Below are 27717 nucleotides of genomic sequence, written 5' to 3' on the forward strand. Positions count from 1 at the left end.
GTAATTATTTTTTGTGTCTAATTGAGCATAATTTTATTATGTGCGTGTACATAAAACGAGAAATGTTAAATGTAATTATAAACATAAATAAAAACGAAATAAAAACAAGCCACAAGATCTTTATTTTGAGAAAAATCCAAGGTTAAACCGTCTCGTATTTGGCATAGAGAGCATTGAGCAAGGTTGTAAAGGAGCCCGCCGTGCGAAATATCTTTAAAGAAGGGATTGTAAATAGGAATTGTAAGTATAAACTTGTCTAATTACCATCCAGGACTCACCCAGACGAGCAGAGGTCTGCCCAGGTCAAAGAAGTAGGCCCCCAGGACGGTCTCCCTCTGTGCCAATTGTAGGGGAAAGAGCAGCAGCCTTCGGTGCGACGGTGTGAGCTTCTGCCAGGGCAGCTCCTGGTACAGCTGCCTGGCAAATCTCTCGGCCTCTAGCCTTATTTGCTCCGCTCCAAAGAGATAGATGCACAGCTGCGTGGTCACCACCATCGAGAAGAAGCCGAGGAAAGCGAAATTCTGGTTGGAATGCGGCATTATGTACTGGCAGATAACCGCGCAGTAGAGCACACAGATCACCAGAACCTCCACAAAGGCAATCTGCTTGAAGCTGGCATTAAAGTGCTCCACCAGTTTCAGGAGACGAGCATGCTCCAAGAACAGCTCGCTCAGGCCCAGGTCGGAGCGAGAGGAATTAGAATGACTGTTGAGAAGGCGCTTCAGCTGGCGTCCCAGGCGGCGGTACTGGGAACTCAGGCCCAGGGCACACCAACCGTACAAGGTGTCCACTCCGGTGGTGGAGCAGCAGAAGAAAGTGAGCACGAACCCCATCAGGCAGCAGTCCATGGCATAAATGTGCGGCTGGGTGACGTCGTAGGGAAGTCTGTTTAATAATACTTGTAGTTCTTTGAAAATATAGCAGAAGGAGCCTTCTTGTTCGACTTACAGCACTCGGAACGAGCTGACTGGCACAAACTCCCCCGTGGAGTGGTACCGCCACATGGTCAGTGCCACTGGCATCAGCAGGAAAGATATACTTGTGCCGGCACACATGGCAAAGTAGACGGCGGCCATTAGCTGGCCCCGGCGGTTCTGCGAGCTCCACTCCTTAAACCCCAAGACACTGTCATCGGTAAACGGAGCCTGCACCATGCGGATGAGGGCCACCAAATCAGAGGACTTGGCCAGAAAGAAGGCCATCTTCAGCAGCGACGAGATCATCTGCAGGCCGTGCATCAGTGCCTCAGAGCAGAGCACAATCTGGTTGCGATGCTTGACCATGAAGGCGCAGACGGTGCAAAGCTCGAATGTGGTGGAGCAGACCATAATCCCGTAGAGCAGTGGCAATCGGAGGACGCCTCCACCCGTCGCCGGCTGAAGGTCGAAGCCCATGCGGGCGAAGGTGAATCGTTGCGTCCACAGATTCCCCAAAAAAACCTCGACTAGCTTTGACATTTCGCTGTCAACTGAGGACTGGTTGTCACTGGCGATCATCCCTTTGGAAGGTGGGATATTAAAGGAGCAATTAGAATGGGGGCGGGTGAAAAAAACTTTGGAACAGCGCTGTCGCCTAATTGGGGCCTTTAAACTACAACATAATTTGGCCAGCAGCGAGACTTGGCTAAGTGAAACCGAGCCAGCGAATGATTTAATTACACGCCCGAGGGGCGTCTGTCCGTCTAAAGTTGGGCTCACACAGCTGAGTAGAGCCACACCTGTCCATTCAGTACAGTGGTTAACCAGGATAAGTATTTTTTACGAAATGAAACTGTTAAGATAACAGATTGGCCCTTAAACTCTTGGACTTATTAAGGAGGTTTTGAGTAAGTACTCCATTTATATTTTTATTTCTGTACTTTTTAACTTCTTCTCAGAACCTCCACTGTGGCTACACTTTTCGACCCACTGTGCCGGTTAACGGTAACGTTTTTGCTGCTGGTCTTACCGATTTCTATTTCTATTTTTTAGTACATATACACGTACGTAGTCTTAACTGTATGTAGGTATATTATATCTTTCTACAACCGCTGCAGTCATGGTCATTGTCCGCTAGCGGTTCTTGTTGCCGTGGGTTGATGTGGCTGCTGCTGCTGCTGCTGCTGCTGCTGCTAGTCTTGCTTTTGCGTATGTTTATCTATGGAACTGACGCGACAGCCGCACAATTCCCGACTTTGGCATATGTTTTGACATTTGGAGGCTGGCACTTAATTTACGGCCTCGCCCAAGTTCCCCCATTCGCAAAGGTATATGCATACACAGAACAAAAATATGTAGTATTTAGATGCTATTTTCTTAGATGTTCTTTTTTGCTTCTTCAGAAAACTACCACAACAAAGTGTAAGTAGATTTCGAATATTTTTTATACTAATTTTCTTCTTTAAAATCTCTGAATTTCGTGCTTAGAAACAAGATACCTGGCTTGATGGCAGTGCGTATGGACTCAGACTACTTTGTTCGCTTAGTATTTTAATTAACTGAGAAAACTAATTAAAATAAAGCTCCGTCTTGCCTCTGGTTTGACAGAAATTCAATTAAACGCCAATTGCCGCCCCCCTTCTAGGTCGTGGGAAAATCGAAATCGGAATTAAAATTGAAATCGAAACAGAAAAATCACTTGATCAATAATAAAGATAATGCATCTGCAGCTTCTTTAGGGGTTCTCGGAATCTCTGATTAAGACAGTCATAAACTCATCAGTAGATCCACAGGCCCACGCTGCGTATGCTTGATGCGGACGGCGGATGGCGGAGTGCGAGGTGCGAAGTGCGGTATTCAAGCAATTTGCTAATTAATGGGTTGGCCAGCGCGATTCGAGTCAATCGGATTCGACTTGCAAATGCCTCAATTAATTAATATGCAAACTATATGGCAATTATGGGCCGTCATAATGACTGTGGGAAAGGTGTGCGAATGATGAATGGAGCCACAGAGACGCCTCGATTATATATAAATATATATTTTCATACATTTTATACAGGAAAAAAGTCGCTCCTCTGGCAGCTCTCTAAGCTCTCTAAAGTATTTGAAAATTCTGAAGAGTCCCCCGAAAAACAGAACCAGAATCTAGAGTTGAAAAGTCACTCGAACGAACACCCACACGGCCAGAGCGTCGTGTTGCTAATAAACTTGGGCCACGAAAATTTGTACAAGCCGTGAATCGGCTTATTTGTTTTGTTTTTATTTTGGTTTCTTGGTTTCAAGCACGAATACAAATCTGGCGACAGCTCAAAAAAACAGAGATTGGCTTAACGAAAAGGTTTTACACACTTGGCATCCGTTTGTGGCCTTATTTTCGGCGCGGCTTAGTTGTTTTTTTTTTGTTCGATTTTTCGGGCTATTTGCGTTTCGTGCCGCTGAAAACTTTATTAATATCCAAATCGTGAGCTTAATTGAAATTTATTGTTAATGAAAACAAAATTATGGCTAAGACCGAAACTACAGCCACTTGACACGAAAGAACGAACCCACAGAGACCGAAGCTGAATCCAGATCCAAAATCTGTTTCAAGTCGCCCACAAAAGTCACGAATGGCAAAGGGAGGCGGAAGGGTAGGGTATGGGTAGGGTAGGGTAACGCTGTAAATCGGTGTCGTTAATTTGGCATTTAAGCTCTCATTAAGGTGACAGACTGCGACGGCTGAGTGACAGAATCGGTGGGCGGAATTGCCACATTCGAGTGCAGAATTGGCCAATCAATAGGCCGGTTCTTGTAAGTCCATGACCACAGCCTCAAGTCTCAAGTCTCAAGTCTACACATTTTCTCAAGCCCTTTTTGGGTCTGTACAAAATATTGAGCAAATATGTAGTTATGGAATCGAAACAGATTTTGTTTAACTTCAGAATCATCATTCTGCCGGCGGCTTCTGTTTGCCCAACCACTTGAAAGTCTCAGCTCTTGGCCTCTCAGCCTTTTAGCCTTTCACAGTTGCCAACTAATGCAAATAAATTGTGAGCAGTCACCTGTCAAGCGGACTCATCAAGTCAGCCCTCTGTCCCCCATTTCCAGAGGAGATGGAGTCGGAGAGTGGAGCTAAGGAAGCGATTGTGGATTGTTGGGTGTCCCTCAACACCAAGCGCTGTGGAGTTTGGAGTCTACAATGTTTGGCGGATGTAACCTGCACACACATTTGGTTGCATAAATGCACTCGGAAAAAATATGGCCAGGTCAATTGGTATTTAAACTCTCAAAGTCATGGCTAAAAGCCTCGATTGAAACCTTGTTGTGGGAAAGGAAAAAAGTGTTATAATTCATATAATATTTTTTTGGGGAACATTCTAGTCAGTTTATAGTCCGAGCTCCTTTTAAGGACATTTGTTCATGATTTGCTGTTGGCCAAGTGTGGTTTAAACATGGTTTGTTCCAAGCTCTGCTCATTGTTTGCCTTTAGCTTTCGGCTTTAGGTTTTTGCACGCTTCCTCTCTCTCTGTCAATGTTAATGGTGGAAACTTGAAAAATTTGTAGCCACAATTGCTGTGCCGAGTATTTGTCGTTTGTGTAATGATTTTAATGCCAAGCATAAACAATTATTTTCAATTGCAACACATTCTTTTGTTGTTTGGTCGACCGCCATTTGCCATCGTTTGTTTTCTGTTTTTGTGTTTTTTTGTTTTGTGTTTGTGCAATTGGAATTGTAGATTTAAGATGTCGCAGATGTTCGGATGACTCGCATAGCCGCCACTTGGCTTGTGACAAGCCGATGAGTCGTTCACTCAGTCAGTCAATCAGTCAGTCAGTCAATCAGTCAGTCAGTCAGTCAGACAATCGGATACTCGAACATTTCGATGGATTGCCAAGTCAGGGAGCACGTGTCGCTGGGATAAACGAGGTGATTTCTAAACCAGAGCCAAGAATATTATACCCTGCCTTGGCTTTAACATGTATTTAGTATTTAAATATTCTTTTTGAAGCTAAGACAAACCAAGAAGATGGCACAAAGGAGCCTGACGGAGTGCCTTACGCAAATCTTTTCACCAGACAGCCAAGTGTTAATGGTCATTGTTCAAACAAGCCATCATAATGATTACTCATGTCAATTATTATATAAGGCAGATGTCGTCGGCATGCGGCGAAAGCCTCAAAAGGCAGCAACCAGAAACCAACAGGCAACACAGAGGCGAACAACGAAACGGAGGCAGCCGAACTGCAATTGATTTTGTTGTATAATTCCTACAGCTTTATCTTGTCGGCAGCTGCATGAAATTTATTGAAGATGCACCGTGCTTTATTACCGTCAGCTCTTTATTTTTCTCTCTTTTTTTTTGCGATGGGAATGGAGGAGGGGAAGGGTAGTGGCTTTAACGAGTTGGCAATGCGACACAGAGAGGGAATTTCGCAAAACGAAAGACTTAAGACACGAACTTTGGCTCGCTTGCGCCATGAAAATTATCGCCCCTGATCTAAATTACCAATAAGCTTGGCTGCTCTACCTAAAATTGCATTATCTCTTTCATTATTCAAGGAGTTTGAGTTGAGGGAATCTCTGGAATGCTTAATGGTAAGTAAATCACTTTTTATTTATTTTAAAAACTCTTTTTGTTGTTAAGATCTTGGCATATAGAAAGAAGTCCTGAGTTGGATAATCTAATTGGTTTATTCAACTGAATAGCTTCATAAGGGTTGTGTTCATGCCAGGAGAAAGCCTGAAATGTGCCAATTTGGAGTTGTTCATTTCGGATGCTGGATGCTGGATGCTTAGAGAGAGCGAAAGTGAAATTGTCTTGGCTGTTGGTTGGCATGCAAATTGAAAAAAATAAAACAAAAATACTCGCCAAATGTTGACAATTTTCAAGCGGTTCCCCCTCAACCATTTCTTGGCACGAATTGCTGCTGCGGAGCAGGAAACATTTTGCAGCCTCTCGAGACACTCAAGCAACGCGTTTCCAGCATCGCCAACCGGCCATGAAAGAGGAAATCAATGTTGCACCGACGGCCAAGTGAGACGAAGACCAAAAGCCCAAAGCGGTTGCCACCAAAAACAAGAGAAAAAGAAAAGTCTCACGCTTTTACTGGAAAGCGAAACCAATTTCACTTGCCGGCGGCGAGTCGAATGCATTTTTCAGTCTTGGTTATGAGTGCAATAGCAGCCGCAGCAGCCGCCAGCAGCAGCATTTGCAACAACAACAGCAACTGGAGGAGGCATCAGAGACAACATAATCATGGCAATTGACAAGATGTGTCAACCCGGGACAATGCACTGGAAAAAAACAGTCTTTCCTTTACTTATAAAATATAAATTCAATTTAATTAAAATTATGAGAAATTTTTAAAAATTTCTAAAAGAACTGAAAAACCACCCAGAAGTCCTTACATTCCCATTGGTCAATCTGAGCGATATATGGGCTATATTTAATGTAATTTTTTGTTAAATTGTGCAATCAAATTTCGGTTAGTGCACGCGAAAAGAGAGCAGAGTAAAATTTTACAACACGAAAAGGAAAGCGCTAGGCGAGTTGCAATTGCAATTTCGCTACGATTGCATTGCGTCAAGAGGGGGGGCTTGAAGAGGTGAGGATGACAATACGCTATGTTGAAACGAGTTTCCTGCTGGCCAAAAAGCGCGTAAGTGTTGCTACTGCTGGTTAGCAATTTTTCACAATTTGCAATTATTGAATTTCTTCGATGACATCAGCTAAGAGCAAGAGAGCCGATAACGATGGCAACACGTTGTTACAGTGGATGTTGCTGCTGCTGCTTTTGCTACTGATGTCGATAGCTTCCTGTCATTTGATTTCATTTCGCTAATGTGCAATTCATTTGAATTTGCATTACGTTGCTGCAGCCCCCAGTGGGTCTTTGCTGTGGCTAATTAGCTGTTATTAGTTGTCACAACAGAAAAGATTGCGACAAATGTGTATCGCGCAATACATTTTCCCCCAAGAGGAAACGGAAATTGACTTGCCCAGCCCAGACCCTTGATAATGAGCAAAAATTCAAAGAAAACAAAAATACATACAACAGGAGACCTCATAAAGAAAACTTATCAACTAATACCATTAAAAAAATACTAATAAAGAGCGTGGAAACTTTGTTGCATAAATTGCAAATGTAGCGGGAAAGGGAGGTATAGGGCAAATATCTATAATCATTTCAGCGCCTGACGCAAGATGATGTTGCAAGCAAGACGGCTTCACCAGCAGCAGCAGCAGCAGCAGCAGCACCGAGTGTCATTGACTAATGTAGCATGAAGCGCATAAAGCAGGCAAGAGGTAACCAGTAACCAGTAACCACAATAACCAAAATCCAATCTATGGAAGCGAGACTTGAACTCAAGCCCAAAACCGAAACCGAAAACGAAACAATAGAACCGAACTATCAAGCAAGTTGCAAGTTGCAAGTTGCTGCTGCTCAGAAAAATCCAAACAAGAAAGGAAGAGTTTGTATTAAGAATATAGATTTATAAATAATATATAAAAATTTGGTTGTAATTATTAAATCGTTTTAAAAAACTTAATTTTTGATTTTAAATATTCTAATCTTAATATTGAATTAGAAATATATTCAAGTATATAGTTTGAAGTATTTTATAGAGATTTACTAAAACTTGAGTATGTTTTATTTATTTTAGTGTTGGCTTGGCTATAATTGAATGCCGCTCGGCAGACATCTTCGAAATGTGAATAGGTTGAAACAGGGTCACCTGCGGGGGGATTTTCTATGGGGTGGCGAAGGGGCTTGGCTGGCTGCTGCGATTTAATTTGTACGTAGGCGGGGTGTACTTATACCAGGGGGCCTGACATTTTGTCGGCAAACGTGAAAGGGCACACAGGCATTTTCCCCCCAAAAATATATAAACATTCGTCGTCGTCGATGTCTGTCAACCGTAAAGTCACATCAAGTGCACAGGAAAAAATTTTGGATAAATGTTAATAAAAATAACAGGGTATTCTAATTTCAGTCAGAAGCTGACTCATTTCCGACCCTATAAATCATATATATTCTTGATTAGCATTAACAGTCGAGGGAAAAACAATTTTTTAGACATTTTTCAACATTTTAAAGGGGTTTTAAATAAAAAATAAAATAACCAAAAATTGAAATTAAAATTTAATATTTTAAAAGTTAAAATAAAGTATGCATAAAGTATAAAGTATTACAGAAAACCGCTTACCGAATTAAAATTAAGGCCTTTTTGGCCGAGTTATAATAATTCAAAATTTTATTTTTCCCTAAAATTATTATTTAAATTGATGGATAAATATTTAAATTTTATACCCCTTTGAGGATATTCTAATTTCAATTAGAAGCTACTCGCCTGATTAATATATAATTTTTAATTCATAAAAAATATAATAAAATAAAAATAAATAGTAATTAATAATAAATTAAGGACCTTTGGATGATTATTAACTAAAAATGACCATATAAAATTATGTATATATTTTTAAAACCCTATTAAGGCTTTTAATAGTTTCATGACTTAAAATTTTTCCCGCATTTTCTGGAATGTCAATCTTTTTTCTTTCAATGTAGCAACTTATCATCGATTCAACCTCAACTCTCAGGCGGCCACTTCGATGCGCCACACGGCGTTTTAAATGGGACAACACAAAGGAAGACTGGCCAGGGGAAGCTGGGAGGGTCCAAGGAGAAGCAGTGCCTGAATGGAGAACCGGTCACTTGCCACTTGCTGCCTGCTGCTTGTTACTTGCCACACCGTCAGCATTCGCCTAGCCAGCCAAACCTTTGCTAGCCCCGATCAAATGTCAGGTAAAATATGGCCATAGAATCACAGCGAAATAAATAAAATAAAATAAAATGTGCATTGCTTTCGAGAAACAAAATAGGTCAGATTTTCAACACCAAATAATGGGCTTTGTCAGGCATCTCTCGAAGTCTTCCAAGTCGATTAATGTCGCTTCGCATAAATTTGAATTGAAACGATCATCATAACTCAAAAAAAACATCAGACACAAGTCCGATCTGGCATTTGGACACCACTTGACATTCGACATGTGCCACCCCACACACACAGATCTTGGATCTAGGATGTCAAATCTCTGAACGGTGATCGCCGATCGCATAATAAACGTCCTACGACTGTCAAATGCCATCGAAATGTCATTGCTGAGCGGCCAAATGGCATCGCTGGCGGTGAATTCATTCCAAATATTGATTGCGATCAATGATCAACGATCAACCGATCACAGATCAGCAATCCCCAAGTCAAATTGACAATTTTGTTGAGCTTACATGGATCGCAGGGTAACCTTGACTTTCAAAGCAAATGCCAGGCGAGGGGAATGACTTGGGCATGCCGAGCACATAACCAAATAAATACAAAAAAGTACAAAATACAAAATACAAAATAAAACTTAAAATAAATAAAGCCAAAGACAATAGTCTGCGTATAAATAGAGGCGCACACAAAGGAAGCCAGCGAACAGAAAACAGAAACATTCGCAGTCAATCAATTGGTTATATGCCGTACAAATTGTACATTTTAAACGGATTAAACTGACCCGCAGTGGCGGGGAAGTAATGGATAAATCCATTGGGGAGGGGCCGGGCCTGGCATCGATGATCTCAAGGGTGGAATAAGTAATAGGAATTGGCGAAGATCGCAGTAGTTGAAACAGTTTTTAATATTAGGTACCAATCCCAATCCCAAATTAAAACCAAAAAACAAATAAAGACCTAAAACAAATTACCAACAATTCCCATTAAATGTGTTTCCATTACCATTTAATTGACCCGTTCTGGTAACGTAGTATACAGCAGTATCTAGAGATTTATCAGAGGGAGACCAATGTCCCCAGCTCCGAGAGACAAGTGTGATTGATTGATGGACGATAAGACAGGCCGAGAGGCCCACTCGAGGCGCTTTTGAGTCTCCATTGTCGTCTCCAGCACTATGAGGGCTGGCTACTATAGTTCGGCGCACCCAAAATCAGCGGTTCTTGTACACTCAAACCCATTGCGAGATTAATTCCAAGCGATAAGATTAGAGGGCGGCCAATTGACCCGAACTGAACTGAACCAAAGCGAAGTGAGTGAAGTGAAGTGAAGCAAAAGCAACAGAAACGCCCACGCCCACAAAAGACCCAGACACAGACACAGACTTTGGCCAAAACGGAGCCAGAAGTGGCTGTGGCAGCACATTCCTCCACCAAGCCAAGGCACTGTGGTCCGCAATGAGAAACTCACAATCGCTAAACAATGGGGCTCACGCATTGAACAATTGGTTCCGGTTCTTATTTGGCTATTCATATGGTTTTTAATCGTATTATCCTGACTCTTATGCGATTTTTCTTTGTTCAAATGTCTAAACTCAAAACTAACTTGTTATTATTATAATTATTATTTTAAATACTGTAAGGAAAGTGTGTCTTGGTAATATCTTTAACTAAAATTGCTTGTTAGGTAGCTTTTGAGATCATTTATCAGTACCGATCTCCGATCCCTAATGGTTTTCGTGTACCGAGAGTGACCGACAATGGCTTCCTTCCTGCGGGAATCGCGATCTGTCCGCACACTCCTCAGAGCCACTGTCCTGCCGATTGGCTTGAATTTGTTACCCATTTAAACACACACTCATGTGGCATGCATGGCACACACAAATAAGGAAGCAATTTGCTTCTCTCTTTCTTAGCTATGCAACGACTGCGACTTCGATTGGGACTTGAAGTGAGGAAACGAAGCGGGTCTCAAGTTCCAGCCAAGGTGGGCAAACTGTGAGCCAAGCTGTTCGCCGACAAATTGTGCGCCAACGCCAACGCAGGCCAAGCAGAATAATCAAAAAATCAGAAAATCAGAAAACTTAACAAAAAGGGTATAAAAAAACGGAGCCAAAATTCCGAGGCAATATTAAAATTGGCCAAGCTGAATTCGGGAAGCCAGAATTTCTGCAACTGGCGCAAATCGCCTTCAATCGTTTATTTACTTGTTTTTTTAGTTTTTTTTTTGTTTTTTTGTGGCTATGATTTTGCATTCCGAGCGACACCTCTGCGTTGATTGATTGACTGACGTGACTGACTCGACTGTAGATTCGCATTGCCCGATCCAGAGAGGAGGATCCATCAGCAGGCAGGCATCTTTCGCTGTCACATGTCAAGGACGATATACGATATGATACGACACTGTGGTGGTTGCCGCAGAATAACTGCATAAATTTGCATAACGAGAAATGCTCGAACAATTGCAAATCATTGGAGATCGAGATCGCGGTAGTTTCTGTGTGAGACTCCACGCTGTGGAGAGTGCGAAACTCAGAGGTGCGGCTCGCGGGTCACACACTACAGACACTCGGAAAATTAACCTTACTCCATCTCCTTCAAATATTTTAAATAATTTAATTATTTGTTAATTTTTTATAGGAATAAATAATGTTTGAAAAGGAGTTTAAATTTAAAAAAAAATATATATTTTTTACTACCTTACTTTTTTTGTTTCACTACACAGAACGCAAGCCGCTTACAACCCCATGACTCATGTTTATGAGCAAGGAGCACTGAGCACTTGAGGACAAGTATTTTCGTGGAGTGCACACCACCACCAACAACAACAACAACAACAACAACAACTGCTGCTTGTTGCATGTTGCCAGAGTTGTTGTCGGTCGCTCTTCATATTTCAGCGGCGCAACTCTGTCGCCATCCAATCGTCCGTCGTGTTTTGCCAGCCGCTATCGCGATTTATAACAAAATGCTGCTGAATAGCTTTTGCATTTTGGTTTTTTTTTTTTGTTACTTTATGTATTTATTATACCCTTGCAGGGTATTATAATTCAAGTCAGAAGTTTGCAACGACCCTATAAAGTAGATATATTTTACTACTAGTCCCTCTGGTTTGACACTATGTTAATTCAGCTTTGATCTCAGTATAAGATTTAAAAATAATGTTTTTTTGAAATTTTGTCAAACCATTTAACTATATTTAATATATCTTCTTTTAGATTATTTATATATTTGACCAAAATGAATCGATTTTTAATGATCCAATTATAAACGGCAAGGGTAAACTAGCTTCGGTGTGTCTTTAAAGATTTGTGTATACTGGCTACTTTGTTTGCATTTCAATGTCTTCGGGGAGGCTTTGCTTAAATATTTCCCATTTTATTACCAGTCGCAAAATGTTAATGTTTAATTAGCTCATTAGGAAAGACACAAAACCCAAGTCGCATCCGATCATCTTTTTGGCAACATAAAGCCTAATGAACTTCCGTTTTGTCTTGGCCAGGTCAAGTGTAAAAGGGGTCTGGGAAAACAATACAACCCAAAACAAAAAAAAGCACTTTGAAGTAAAACTGTTTATCAAGACGTTATTTTATTACTTTTATTATAAATTAATTTTATTAATTTATTTAAAAATTAATTTTTGTTAATTTTTTTATAAATTAATTTTATTATTTTTTTTATAAATTAATTTTTGTTAATTTTTTTATAAATTAATTTTATTAATTTATTTAAAAATTAATTTTATTAATTTTTTTATAAATTAATTTTATTATTTTTTTTATAAATTAATTCTTGTTAATTTTTTTATAAATTAATTTTATTAATTTTTTTTTTTGCAAAGCAAAGGTTTTAAAATGTTTTAAGCCAAATATCAATAATTTGAATTTGAAAAAATTTTCCCTGTTAATTATTTTTTTAAATTAATAAATCTGCATTAGAATTTTAATCATAAAATTATTTTTATTTTATGCTCTAAAGAGGACTCGAAATATTAGCATTATTTTAATCAAAATGTATAAATATATTTAAAAATACTTTTATTTTTCAATTTAAAGGGTACAATTCGTTAAGCTTAATGCCATTTCATTTAAGTCCCAAAGTTAATGAAGATGATTTTGGAAATCAATCGAAACTGTGGCAAACTCTAGACAGATCTAGTTCCAGTCTCCCTCTCGTATCGGATCGGATCGAACTGCTGATTGCCTTTAGTTACCCCATAATCAAGTTATTCGATTCGTGCTCATGTCTGCCCGTATCTCTTCATCTAAATCAAGTGGCAAACATTTGACATTGTCTGCATCTGATTCGCATTCGGATTCGGATTCGGATTCGGATTCCATTTGATTGCCAGAACAGAACGTAGAGCTAGAGCTGAGGCCTCTCAGCCGTAAACAATTTGCATTTAGTGCCCACCTGATGATGGTCATAAAGGTATTGGCGGTGCAAATGGCGGCAAATGGTAGCAATTAACAGGTATTTTTAGCTTTGCCCACGCATGAAGCACTTGGTGCAGCAGGCGTTGATCTCGAGATGCCTCCAAATTGAATATCATAATCAAGTTCTTTGGCTCAAGTGCCATTACCCTATGCAGTCTTCAGTCTCCTCCAAAATGGTCTTCTGTCTACAGAGTTGGCAGTGTTTGTTGTTTTAATTAACGAGCAAGCCTCAAAATTCATTGCTTTCAAAGCCATTCACTGCACCCACCAAAGAAATACCGTTCATCTCATATCAAAATGTTTAATTTAGAGATGTTATTGTTTAATAATTAAATCTTTTAAAAATCTGCATACTTTATTTGAACCTTTAAAATATTCAATTTGATTTTTTTTATTTATATAAAATTCTAAAAAAATTAAAAAACATTTTTTTAAATAAAATAATAAATAATAAAATGTTATAAAATTAAAAAAAAAATTCTCAAAATGTTATTGTTTAAAATTTAAATCTTTAAAAAATCTGCATACTTTATTTGAACCTTCAAAATATTCAATTTGTTTTTTTTATTTATATAAAATTCTAAAAAAATTAAAAAAACATTTTTTTTTAATAAAATAATAAATAATAAAATGTTATACAATTAAAAAAAATTCTCAAAATGTTATTGTTTAATAATTAAATCTTTAAAAAATCTGCATACTTTATTTGAACCTTTAAAATATTCAATTTGATTTTTTTTATTTATATAAAATTCTAAAAAAATTAAAAAACATTTTTTTTAAATAAAATAATAAATAATAAAATGTTATACAATTAAAAAAAATTCTCAAAAAATAATAATGGCATTTGTTTAATCCAAAACTCTAAACATTTTCGATTGAAATTTTCTAAAATACAAGAGTCGCTCTTTGATCCATTACCACACATGTTTTTTTGTTTGTTTTCTTTTTTACCTTCTGTTGCTGATGGGGCTGATCTGGTTAAGCACTTTGGCTTGGATTTCATCTGTCTCTAATCAGGAGGTCTCGGTCTCGGTCTCCGGCGATCTGCGCCAGAGATAGAGGTTTTCAGCGCGGCTGCTGCTCCAAATGCTCAATGCGGTTGCCGGCTGCAGCTTGTTTATTAGCCCCAAATGCGATCGCCGAGTTTAGTGTTCAGTGTTCAGTGTTCAGTGCTTGCCGCTGTTTGCTTGGTATTCGTTTTGGATAATTATTTATTAAGGTTTTACATAACGCAGCCATCTGTCTGTCCCTGTCCCTGTCCCAGAAAAAACAAACTGTGCTTAAAAAAACTCAAGGCTGTTCTTGCATCGACAGCAAAGCGAAACCATATGAATAGAGCTGCAGATACACAGCGGAAAAAAGCAGGGTATTTGCACTCCTAAAAGCTCAACACTTTTTAGGTAACAGAATGGGAAAGTGTTGATGTTCTGCCAGCTAATGAAGAGATAGATATCTGTGCGAACATCGAACTGATCTCGTCCCTGAACTGCGATCCGTTCAGATGCTAGATTTTGAGAGTCAACTGACTGCCATTAGAGTCAACTGAGCATTAACATCTTTATATATAAAACGATTGGCAGTACGAGTACTTTATAGGCTTGTAAGTTGCTAACTAGGACCTTGCTTCATAAGCAATAGTTAAATCCAATCCAAACCTGTAACTTGCATTGCACACAAAGTAAAAGAAATGCTCACCACCTGGCTTGATATCTAAATTTAATTATTTACTGTAATGATCCAGAGTATTTGCTACCGTGGTGAAGGGCTATGCTCTAGCAGAGCATTCAATTCGGATGGTTAACGGGTTGGCTTCATTCTGGTTCCTTTTCGGATCAAGAGTCCCCTGGTCACCTCATCTCAGGCGAACCGCATGCACTTGGACTTCTGGGTGTAGGTGACCGCTCCATACTCCTCGACGATCTGGTCAATGGCAATCTTGTTGAGATTCTCCAGATAGAGACGCGTCTTCCTCGACTGAAGGATATAGCTGATGACATCGTGCAGGGCTTCCATGAAGAGGAAGCCGGCAGTGCCGCAGCTAAGGTCCAAGTATCGGAATCGATTCACATCGCAGGTGCAGCCATCATACAAGAAGTATATAAAGTCATTGTTGTTATGGTAGCGGAACACCACATAGTTGCCCCATGGAGCCATCACAAAGACACGCTCCGCGCACCGGAAGCCGGCCCTGAGAAGCTTGCAGATGCTATCGTAGCACCCGTTCTCCGATCCCACCACCGCCATTGTCTCAGGTATGCGTAGCAGGGCCGGATAGTGGTTCGGCTGGGCACGGTGCACATCGTGCGGCCCGGCGGACTCTGGGCAAGCGTCCAGCGGCTGCATTTGCTTCGGCAGCTCTGGACATGGCGGACACGGTGGGGGTTCCACCGGTGCCACAACCACAGGCTTCTTACCCTTTTTGCCCTTTTTACCTTTTCCCTTGCCCTTCTTACCCATGGCGACTAGGAGGTTACTGGAGCTGGGATCTGCCTGAGAGGACTAGACCGAATTCAAGCGACAAACGCGGAGACACTCGAAGGAAAATGGTTTCGTTTTTTAATTTGGACCCAAAAGAAAATTTTGTTAGGGAACGAAATCGAATCAGTGAAATTTTGTTAGGATTTCTGGTAGCATTTTTTCCAATTTCTCTGGTGTGTCTTTGTTCACAGACGACGAATTTACTTCTGATTTTTAGGCCCTGTGACTGGATACAGGCTAGCCAACATACTGACAGTTTTGTCGAAGTTACTTGATTTTGAAAAACTGGCTAACTCAAAAGTATTTTGTTTATTCCAAATAGCAGGCGGGAAGAAAGTAATACTGCTACCAAATGACCCAGAGAATAGGTAGGTGCCTTCAGATGTGCATTTTTGAAAAAGTCTCCTTACTCAAAATTTGAGAGTGAGTAGCAGCTTCTGGCACTTCTATCATTTCCCCAGCTTAATAATTAATTATTATTTATAAATTACTAATTTTATATTATATAATTTATACGAATTCTTTGACCCTTAAGTCAAATGTGTACGTGCTGTCATCTGTTTGCTCACTTGGAGTTTTGAAAATTCAATTAGAATTCCAACAAGCCGCGAGTCTCGGCTCTGTCCGCCCCCCAACGTTGCCATCCGTCCACCTGGCCATCCATCCATCTCCCCGTTTGCGTATCCATCTATCCATCTAAGTGTCTGTCTGAAGCGCCGTTCTCCGTCAGACAAATGCAAACTAAGCAATTGCCCGCGGCCAGCACAAGGCAGCTTAATTAAGCAGAGTGTTTGCCAAGGAGAGTCGAACAGTCACAAACATTCTTGGGCAATCGCCGGGTGGGAAGTGCGATTGCAAAAGGATCCTCAGCCACGAACACAGGCACAGGCACAGGCACAGGTCGCACAGATCCAAAAGTGAATGGCGGTCAGAGCAATTAAAAGTGTGTGCCCACTGTTCAATTGGAACCCTTGATACCAAGATACCAAGTCTCGTGGAAATATAGAAATATTTAAACACCAGAACCTGTTGTAGCCAGCTATCCAGGTTCAGGCACAGTGGATAGCAATTCGTAGGGGACTAAGTTTGTGTTACAAATACAAAACAAACTCTATTCTGGTGGGGATTTCTGCATCGTGCTTCGTGGCTTTCGGCCACTGTGCAATTGGCATGATCACATGCAAATATATTAGGTTCCAGTTCCCCCTGGAGATCGTCGAGTAAGCCACAAATGACGCTCGACAGGCTGATTTTGGTGTGTGCCAATTCAAAGAATTAATATCCATAGTAACTCCTTGCTAAAAATAATAATTTAATTTACAGCTAGTGTAGACTCTTTGCATTTCCGTGAAATTCAGGCTTCAATCGATGATGATGATGATTTAGTCTGTGAATTTTTGCCTGGTATTCGGCGGAGAGCTGCCCACATGGCTTGCGATGATGACACCCGCAATGGCAATTGGAATCCCAACCCCTTTCAGCTCCAACTCCAGCTAGGCTAGGTGGGTTCACTGGTGATCCAACGGATCCAGGGGGGGGGGCATACTTCTACTAGTATTATTGCTTCATCGGCGAAACTATCGGCTAATGGGGCAACTTGGGGCAACTTGGGGCAACCTGTCTCGATGGCAACGTGAGTCGGCAGTCGCCTCCCGTGTGGATGTTCCGTGGGTGCTCATCGCAGCGATTATATAATCGGTGGCCAATAATATCTGCAGTGTGGGAGGGAGCAAACACTTTACAAAACAACAACTGCTGGTAATTAGCTGTGATTTTAAACTAAAAACTTATTCAAAAAATTCGTTGACCACAAAAATTTCTTATTGAAAAACGATTTTTATGCTAAATAATTCTTAAAAATATCAGAATTTTCCATTAAAATTCTAAAATATTGACCAATTAAACCATTTCCTAATAGGTATTCAGATTTAAGAAACCTACCTGGCAGATAAATATAACTCTTTTTAACTTAAAAGGCTTTTTTTTGTAGCAGATCATGGCTTTAAGTTTCCCTGAAAGCCATGTTTTCTACACGATTTCAGCTAACAAAGCTCTGGCCTTTTGAGCCCAGCCAGAAACCAAACTCAAAGCTTTTAAAGCTATATTAAAAAGCAGAAGCTTGCGCTGGATAAGTTTATGCTGAATGAGTTTTACGAAGGGGAAATGCCGCACCATTTATGTGGGAAAACCGAAGTGTGTGTGTGAGGGGAGGTACTCCCAAGTACACCCACTCTGCGCACTTTCTGCTCTGTGCCCGCTTTTGGCCCTGCCTTTGTTGCATTTCAAGTCGAAAAAAAAAACTGATATATTCGAACTGCAATACGGCGACAGTAGGCTATGGATAGTGCAACGAACTTGTGACGACGCCAGCGAGTCTGGGCCAAGCCAAAAATTAGGACGAGGACCAGGCCAAGTTGCTCGGTCTGGGAAAATACAAAAATATAAAGCAAAAACAAGGCATCAGGAAAAAACCAGCGGAAAAACCAGCGAGGCGAACTCCCTGGCGCCAACATTTTTATTGCAACTCTCTAGTGGCCCTGGGCAGGTGGCCAACGATAATGGGTACTGGGTGACCTGGTACTGGCACCTCTCTGGCAAAAATAAACCAAAAATGCAAAGCCAAACACAGAGTTTCCAGTTACCCGAGTTCCAAGTGTTCCCGCGGCAGCCAAAAGGTTGAAGTTCCTTCAAGTGGGGCGGCAGCTTAATCCCAAATTGTATCTTTAAGGCGGGCTTGCCGTTGCTGTTTTATGAGTTTCCTGCTCAATGGCGTTGCACGTGCTGGACCTTTTCCTTTGTCTCTGCTCTTTTCGAAGTCCCTCCGACGACGACGACCCACACTCAAAATTAAACTCAAACCCTGACCCATTATCAGCGTGTGTGCGTGTGTGCGTGCGGGCGTGATTATCCTTATATATTTTTAAGGGTGTCCTGGTCTCGGGGTCACCTTTAAGTCGGCAAAAATCACTTTGAAATACAATTACTTTCAATTAACAATGTAATGAAGCGCAATCGGCAAATCCGCCCATGGGTATTGAAAACTTTTGTAAATATCGCTTGAGGTAAACTTTTTTGTTTTTTGTCTGCTGGCTTATGTATGGATTTAAACTTCGATGTGTGTATGACAGGGGAAATCCCCCTTGCAAGTGTCTTCATTAATAAGCAGTGTGGGATTAGTCAAGTCGCCCCATGCCCCATGTTTAACCCAAGAGTCTGGACACGAATCTCGACTACCAAAAATCACTTTTAATTGAAATTAAATCGGCAACGAGGTGTGTGAATCCAAATACTACAAACTAATAGTTTGGAAAATCCGAAATTAGCTCAATTGAGGCCACAAAAGTCACCCAATTTCATCCATTGCCAATTGCCCCAAGTCTAGTCTGTCTTCTAGTTAATTGCGCACTTTATGTCGCTGACGTTGAGTTAAATTGTCCATGGAAAATGCCCTTTTAAATTTCAATTGTGTTTGGTATTCTCAAATCGTTTGTGACATCAGCATGAAATTGTTTTCCGAAGATGGATTTCTTGGCTTAATAAATATGACACTCGAAAATGAAAGCCCCTCCTCCATCCTCTACTCCCACCGCGTCGGATCTAAATGTAAATGATAAAAGATGCCAAATTGCCAGGGTTTTTGTGGCGGGTAAAAAAGGAGGAACTTCCTTTGGCGGATGATTGGAAATTCAATGTGTCTCTCCCTTTCGCTTTTTTTTCAGCATTTTTGGCCTGTGTTTGTTTGGCTGCGTGCAATTTCCCCGTTTACTTTGAGGCGCAAGGAATATGCAAACACATACACATAAGTAGGCCTACAAAGGACCTCCGCACACTCGAAAAAAATTCGCATGGAGCGCTGTGCAAACATATCAATGCAAATCATCGCAGGAGGGAGAGAGGACGCCAAATACTAAAATTGAGGCTGCTTCGTTGCCTTAAGCTGAGGAGCGAAAGGAGCGAAAGCCAAATCCCGTATCACTTGGCCACCTCGGCAGCACTCTCTTATGCATACCGAGAGGAAAGCCCCGGAAAACCCCCCAAAAAAAAGGGGCGTAGGTTCCCCGACTGCTAGACTGGCGGGGCTTATCAGCTGGCCAGAGTACAAGGACTTCTTTAAGGGTATATTATGATTTTACTGAGAGAAGGAGTCGTTTCCGACCCTATAAATCATATATATATTCTTGATCAGCTTCAAAAACCGAATCGATTTAGGCATGTTTGCAAGAAACAAAATTTTAAAAAATTTTTCAACACATTTTAAGGGATTAAAAATCAAATTATCCAACAAAAAAAAAATTGAGAAAAAATTCGATATCATAAAATTTTAAATTCAGTATGTAGATTTGTTAACCCAGAAAAAACGAGAACAGAAAAGCAATTAGAATTGAATTTAATGATTTTTTGGCTTAGTTATGATATTTATACCCTTGCAGGGTATTCTAATTTTAACCCGAAGTTGGCAACTCAGTGAAGGAGTCAAAACGATCGGAAAATTTTATAAATTAATTATTTAAGGTTTTTGATTTCGATTTGTGTTCATTTCTCCGTAAAATATAACTTGTAAACAAAACAAATAAAATAGAAAATAATAATAAAAGGTAATAAATTAAATAAGTAAATATATAAAAAACGTAAATAAATAACATACATATACCCCTAAATGCCCCGATGATACCCTCTACACTATGCAGAGCGTCACAACATTCATCAGCCGAAGAAAGAGGAACGTAAACTGCGGATGGCGAAAAAGGACGAAAAAGACTATTTGGCCGGGAAACACATAGGCGTTAGACACGCCCACCTCGAGTGCGGCCTGTTTACGTAGTGTAGCTCCAAGGTGTGTCTGTCTGTCTGTCATTGTGTGTGTGTGTGTGGGGAGTGCGTACAAACAATCCATTTCCTCCAGCAATTGAGGGGGGGAATGAGGCTCTTATTTGGCCGAGCTGCAAGCAGAATGCTGGGCCGGGCCGGGAGGATACAGGGTAAGCACCACCAAGAGCACAAGTGTCCCCCCTCCCGTCTGGAGCCCATTGGGCAGGCACAGTGAGGCGAAGGCACCATTGAGTGTGCACGATTTACCTGAAACGGCTGCGGTTGCTGTAATAGCACTGAAGCTTCGAGTTAGTGCATAAATCGGATAAATGCGAGTGTTCTTGCTCTTTATGTGCCAAAAAACCAGAATGTGGGTTAATTACAAAGTGTCCTCAAGGGGATGGGTAACCTTCATGTGGCATGCGACAAGCAAGGAACATCCTAAGACTGAATTAATAATTAAATACCATCAAACTAGTTTGTTTTTAAATGTTTTTAATGTCAGTTGCTAAAGGTAGAGATTGACAACAAGGAGACAGAGTCGGTATACCAATTGCTAATGTCTAATTAGGCAGTCACTCGTGCTGTCCCTAATGATATCCTGTAAAGCCCATATATACATACATATATACGGTCTGTGTGTGATGCGCAGTTCCTGCTGGCCCAACCAGGTGACTAATGAAGAATCAATGGGGTTGCCAAGCAAGGTGGCGCGTTAGATGCCTAAAGGGATTTGGCTCTGAATACAAATCGCTGTCGCCAGCATGGCACGCCCTCAATTATTTATTGCATGTTATTAGCATCACGCATACGCCGCGTTGGTTGTGCTCTGCGCCGAGCTAGCTGTCCGTGATTGATGCCAGGACATTGTTGCTCATTCTCCTCGTTCATGTGCTGGAAACCCCCCCTTCCCCGAGACTGTGCGGAATGCAATCTAATTGCCAAAACGAAACTCGGGTCCCCTTGCTCTGCCCATTAATCATACGCCGTGTATGTCGCCGAGCGCCTGGCGCTTGATAAATGGTGACCAGAGAGCAGCCAGCAGCCAAGCTGACAGCCCCTGAAATGCAGCTCCAGAAGTAACTAGTTGCAATGCAGATAAAAGAAAAGAAAAGCTTCGAGAAGGAAAGTTGCAGGGAGAGAGAGAGCAGCAGGAAACATTTTATGGCAGAACAATTTGCCATTTAATGCCCCCAGGCAACTCGCGGCCACAACTTTTTGGCGGTAACTTTGGCACAACTGCCACCACTGCCACCTCTGCTCTTTGCCCCCGAAAACACCTCTTTGCTTAGGATTCCAAGACCGATGGGAAATACAAGGCAATGTTCCAAGTGGCTCAATGAAGAATAACTAAAAAATGCGAGGAAAATATCCTAAATACATATATTTTAAGTAAACTACATGCTTCACCTTTAAACCAAGGCTGAAAAGCCCCCATTTGAATCGGAAATTCCAATTCAGCTCTTTTGATGACAATTTTAATGAAGAGATTTGGGAGAAATTAAGTTCTCGGCAGCATTTCAGGTGCTTTTTCCGCTTCCTAGTTAAACAACGAACGTGAGCTTCCTTTCCCCTTTGGTGCCTTTCATCGTTCATTAAATCAGCTCGATAATTACAGGCAAGTAAGCTGGGGCCAGGAGCTGAACCCGAAGCATCCGGTAGAGCCACACATTCCCCTGTACTTAGTACTGTACTCCCGGCACACTCTCCCTCCCGCACTCGCACTCGCATAACAGTGGGGGTAAAAGCCGTAGGCAAAACCACGACATGCGTTTGGCTTTCGAACTGGCACCCTGTTGTCACAATCCCCACTCCTCCGTTCTCCGTTTCACATTTCCCGGCATGCAAATGTCAGCTCTACACACCTCACCAGACACAGCTGCACACGTGTCTCTAACTACATCAAACTATTAGCACTAATAGAGCCAAAGTGAGGGATTAGATCGATGTTATGACTCCTGCTGCATCCGAGCCGTCGAGCAATCAAGAAGATAGGGCTTGAGGTGAGCTCAGATCAGGTATTAATAATATTATATTATTAATTATCATTCATGGTTCAATATTTTCCCTAACAATGATACATTTTTATGTTTTGACGCAGCATAGCAACTTTGTTGTAGCCAGGTACCAAGTGGTGCCTCTGGCTTCTACTCCTGCCACTGCTGCTCCATTCTCATGCTCCTATTCCTGTTCCCGGCCTGACTCCTGACAGGCCTCAGCGGCGTTGACAGAAGCGTTGACATTGATGCTCAAGCAGAAGCTGAAGGAGAAGCTGATGATGATGCCGCCCGGGGCAGGCGGTGGCCGTGTGGGCGTGGCACTTGAAAGCGACGGGCTGCTGGCTGATGGCTGGTGCTTCGGTTAGCCGTATTGCTGCTGGCTTCCTGTGCAACTTGTGACAGTGACGACATGTCAACGACTCTTCCTCGCTCTTTCCGCTTCCGTCAGGTGAGCTCCTAGCCCCAGCAGTGCAAGCAATCTAAGCTATTCTCCAATAAAATTCAAGACTTAAACGGTGGCTAATGATTTCCTTAGAATTTCAATCAGTGGCTAACATCTTCCTACTTCTAAGAGATACTCATCTCATAAATTTGTGGAGTGATAAGAAGCGGAAGTGCCAGCACTCCTTAGCAGGCGATCTATTTCATGAACGTGCAACTTTTTGATATTTTACATTTAATTTGACAATAATTAATTGAATTGTTATGTGCGCAAAAAAAGTTATGCCACCCTCTGGGCACCACGCGTCCTCCTCTTGAGCTCTGTGGGACATTAAGCGCAGCTGCTGTATCTATGTCTGTGTTTTCTGGCGCTCTGTGTGCCTGCTCCTGCTCTTGCTCCTGGTGGGCTGTGTGTGGGTGGTTGCGTGCCGCCATTAAATACCACTGTGAGTTGAAAGCTGCGTGCCACGACGAGCTGTTGCTCCGGTCGTCATCTACTGGATCTCTGCCTCGGTTCTCGCTCAGCAGCAGCAACAACAGCTATGGTCAAGGAAATAGACCTGAACTTATTTGAATCGGGATTTACTTCCGGTATTAGAAAATATTTTAAGCAGTTATCTCATGTCATCACAGCTTTTAATTTTTGATAAGCAAAACTATATTTTTAAACACTAAGCTAAGAGATACAAATACAAAATAAATGTAGTTTTAATTAAACTTAATTTACATATTTTAAATTTTGTATATTTTCAAATTACTTGGACAAACGGAAATGCTAATGATTTTCTTGCATTTTGGGGGAAGCGATTGTGGGTTTATTTGTGTACTGTGTATACATATAAGTACATATATACATATATATATAGATATATGTATATAGCGCGAGACGAGACCATGGCTCCACCTGCCGCACACCGGCATTCCCAGCTTAACTTTATCCCAACTTTGCTTTATGGTAATTTGCCAGGGTTTTTATGGTCGAACTTGAAAATAGGCGATGTTTGTTTATAAGCTAAATGATTGTCGAAAAAAATCTCAGGCAGAACTTTATCTGATACTTAAAATCTTTGAAAAATGTATATATATATATTTATACATAAATAGTATAAGAAATAGCGAACAAAAATATATCAAAAAATATTTGCCTAAGCCCTTATTTTTTAGAGAGCTAGAGAGAGAGAGAGAGAGCTTGATCGGGAGAGAGAGAGAGAGAGGTAGATTGGGTGAGGGAGAGGTAGACTTAGAGTTAGAGCTAGAGTTAGAGGGAGAGTGAGAGAGAGAGAGAGAGAGAGAGGGATAGAGATAGCGTCAGAGTTAGAAAGAGAGAGGTAGATGACCAGTCATTATATCTAAATGGCTAGCCATCTATCTGTCTCTCTACCTCTGATTCTAACGTTGTCCCTCTCTCTCTCTCTCTGTCTTTATTTCTCTAACTCTCAATCAACCTCTCTTTCTCTCTCTTTAACGCTCGATCATCTCTCCTGCTCTCTCTCTTTCTCTCTCACACTCTCGATCTACCTCTCTCCCTCTGGCTACCTATAAATAGAGGCCCCTCTGCCGCCGCAGCCTCAGTATCTGCGCGCCTCGCCTCGCGTTCTCTCTCTAATTCTATGAAAATCTAAATCTAAATCTACCTCTCTCTCCCTTTCTCTCAATCTAGCTCTATTTCACTCCCTCTCGATCTAACTCTTTCTCGTTCTCGATCTACCTCTCTCGCTCTCGATCTAACTCTCTACCCTCTCTCTCTCTCTCTCTAGCTACCTATAAATAGAGGCCCCTCTCCCGCCGCAGCTTCAGTCAGTGCGCGTTTACCCTCGCGTTCACACGTGCACGTATGCACCTGTGCATCTTAACCCTTCCGGATGAAAGTGTCCTCCATTGCGCGTAAGTCCAAGCCAAGCTTTCATTACTCTCCCTCACTCGATCTACCTCCCTTTCTCTTGATCTAGCTCGCTCTGTCTCAATCTAGCTCTCTCACTCCCTCTTGATCTTACTTTCTACCTCTCTCGCTCTCGATCTAACTCTCTACCCTCTCTCTCTCTCTCTCTCTCTAGCTACCTATAAATAGAGGCCCCTCTCCCGCCGCAGCTTCAGTCAGTGCGCGTTTACCCTCGCGTTCACACGTGCACGTATGCACCTGTGCATCTCAACCCTTCCGTATGAAAGTGTCCTCCATTGCGGGTAAGTCCAAGCCAAGCTTTCATTACTCTCCCTCTCTCCCCCTCACTTGATCTGCCTCCCTTTCTCTTGATCTAGCTCGCTCTGTCTGAATCTAGCTCTCTCACTCCCTCTTGATCTTACTTTCTACCTCTCTCGCTCTCGATCTAACTCTCTACCCTCTCTCTCTCTCACTCTCTAGCTACCTATAAATAGAGGCCCCTCTCCCGCCGCAGCTTCAGTCAGTGCGCGTTTACCCTCGCGTTCACACGTGCACGTATGCACCTGTGCACCTCAACCCTTCCGTATGACCTTCGTAAAAGTGTCTCTTCGCTGGAAAAGTGCAAGTTGTGATAATAATAGTGCAAAATCATCAAAAATCTCTGCAATCGAACGAGTTAATCATCGATAACTAAATCATCATGCAAAACTACAAAAATCTCTGGAATCGAAGGAATAAATCATTGATGAATATTAAACGAAGCCTGAGGATATGCTGAAAGATGAAAGTGTCCTGCAATGCGGGTAAGTCCAAGCCAAAAGTCATTATTATATATATACATCTAAGCTGTTGGACACTTTGTGTCCCTGCTGCTGCTACTTACCCCACAATTGGCCACAGAAACGGGGCCACACATTCTGCGGCGCCTTTCGACATGGCATTGGGCATTGAGACTGAAGTTCGTTGCCTCGATGGCAGTTCCAGGGGGAAAGGGGTTTGGGGCAGCACTTGACGCTGCCAGCTTGTTATTAGCTATTAGCTTTTGTTGCCAGCAAAACATTGATAAACAAACTCTTGATTGAAAACCAACAAAGCGCATGGCTCAGTAAATTTCCGAATGCACCCAGGAGGCACTCCGCCCCGCCCATCGATTGTAAAATCCATGAGAAAAGCGGGGAAAACCGTGACTGGCAGGGAATAAGGAAAACAATGAGGCCGGTTGGCGGCGTGTCTAAATATTGAACAAGCGTGGGCGGGCGGTGGCTTTGTCTGCTTTTGGATTGTGGCTAATCCTGTCTTCCCTGTTTCCGTCGACTCAGATCCTGATTTTGTAGCCCACGTTAATTAAGGGATTTCATTCGCTGCAGAGAACTGATAGGATGGCATTTACACAGAGAAACCCAAGGCTCTGAATCCTTGGGAAACTGCTTTGATGTCCCCCCAATTGCTACTTTATTCATAGATGAAACTCACTTCAACTGGTGAACCCAATAAAACTAGATGGGGAGCACAAAAAAAAAAGGACAAATGCTTTTCAAAATTTGAAGCGAACATTTTGGCTCCTCATTGTGGCCCTAGTTGCTTCCCTCCTGCCCCTCAATTTGCGGTTACCGGAATTCGGTTGCAATTCAGCCGGATGCAAACGGAAGATGATACCCAAATGGCAGCCGGCTGGCCGAGGTGGAGACCGAAGCATTACCGAGTCCACACACATTGCGAGAACTCGGTCAACGTTCGATAGACTTTCAGGCAGATGATTCTGTCGCAGCCACTTGCCACTGTATCCTTCTGTCGTTTGCTGCAGGATCTCTGTCTCCCTATCTGGCCCCCATCTCTGGCCCCCCATCTCTGTCTCTGTTCCCCATCTCTTTCTCTATCTCTGTCTCTGGCTCTTCGTTCTGTCTCTGGCTCTTCCCGGGCATGTGTCTGCAAATCCCTGGCGAGTGCAAAAGATTAAGATTATGCAAATCGAAGTACAACATGCAAAATGCAACAAAGGGCAAACAGCACAAATCCAGGGGGTGGTGTGGGGCTGGGTATTGGGTGTGTGTGTGTGTGTGTGTTTGTGAACAGTTAGCTGACACAGCTGACAATATGTAATCCCCCGGACCCGCACCGCCCCTTTTCTGTTTTCCGATTTGCCAATGTGCCAAGTTGTCTTGCCTCCTCCTGAGAACGGAAAGGAAGCAGTGACATTAATGATGTCAGGGACTTTAAGCAGGACCAGAACATGTATATACATGTTGAATTATACAAAGATACTAAGGTCTGGCCAGGGGTTTGGTATTATTACTTGAAAGAGCTTGAATGGAATTGCACAGGCCAGCAAAAATCAAAGTGAAAACTCATCACAATCTGATTAAAATCAATTCGATTCTGGCCTAAAGGCTCATTAATCATAAGACACTAACTGAACTGTTCCACACTTCCTGCTCACTGAAACTTCTGTGGGGGGGATAGGCCTCATTAACGTAGGCGAAATGTCAAAAACTGAAGGATATTGCTTTATTTTATGCGATTTTATTTGCACGCACGCAAACACACACAGGATACACAGGATTGCCTACATACACTCGCACGTCACTCGCAGTCGAAGCGGGAAAGTTGAAGACCCGTAAATTGGGCCAACAAGGACGAAGGATAAACGAGGAGAGACCGATAGCTGTAGCTGGGAGGAGGAGGAGGAGGAGGAGCAGGACAAAATACACACAAATAATAATAAAAGAAGTTAATGAGATTGAAATACAATAAAACTTAGGCGCATTTTTAAGGTTGAGTTTTACTCCGACTTAAGCCCCCAGGAAAATCGATGGCTACCACTTGAAGAATCGGGAAAAGGAAATGAATGGACAGGAGCAAAAAAGCAGCAGCAGCAGCTGACGCAACAGGAACCACTGCCAACTCCGGAGGACAACGCCTTGAGACCGAAGCTGCTGCTGCTGCTGCTTCCTTTACTTTTTCCTCGGGTCTGTTTGTGTTGGAGAGTTTTCTGCTGGG

The 27717-nt window shown here is 41.9% G+C and overlaps 2 protein-coding genes across 2 annotated transcripts; both read right to left on the reverse strand.

Annotated features, from left to right (window-relative positions):
• Positions 1-142: 142 nt before the first annotated feature.
• Or1a (Odorant receptor 1a) lies at positions 143-1457 on the reverse strand. Its single transcript, XM_017174879.1, has 3 exons — positions 949-1457; positions 279-885; positions 143-211 (listed from the first exon to the last, which is right to left on the reverse strand). The coding sequence occupies exons 1-3, from the start codon at positions 1455-1457 to the stop codon at positions 143-145; spliced, it is 1185 nt and encodes a 394-aa protein (XP_017030368.1).
• Positions 1458-14812: 13355 nt separating this feature from the next.
• LOC108080265 (uncharacterized) lies at positions 14813-15830 on the reverse strand. Its single transcript, XM_017174927.3, has one exon. The coding sequence runs from the start codon at positions 15568-15570 to the stop codon at positions 14971-14973; it is 600 nt and encodes a 199-aa protein (XP_017030416.1). The 5' UTR covers positions 15571-15830; the 3' UTR covers positions 14813-14970.
• Between the last annotated feature and the right edge of the window lie 11887 nt (positions 15831-27717).

The sequence above is a fragment of the Drosophila kikkawai genome, chromosome X (genome assembly GCF_030179895.1).
Source record: "Drosophila kikkawai strain 14028-0561.14 chromosome X, DkikHiC1v2, whole genome shotgun sequence".
Taxonomy (NCBI): Eukaryota; Metazoa; Arthropoda; class Insecta; order Diptera; family Drosophilidae; genus Drosophila; species Drosophila kikkawai.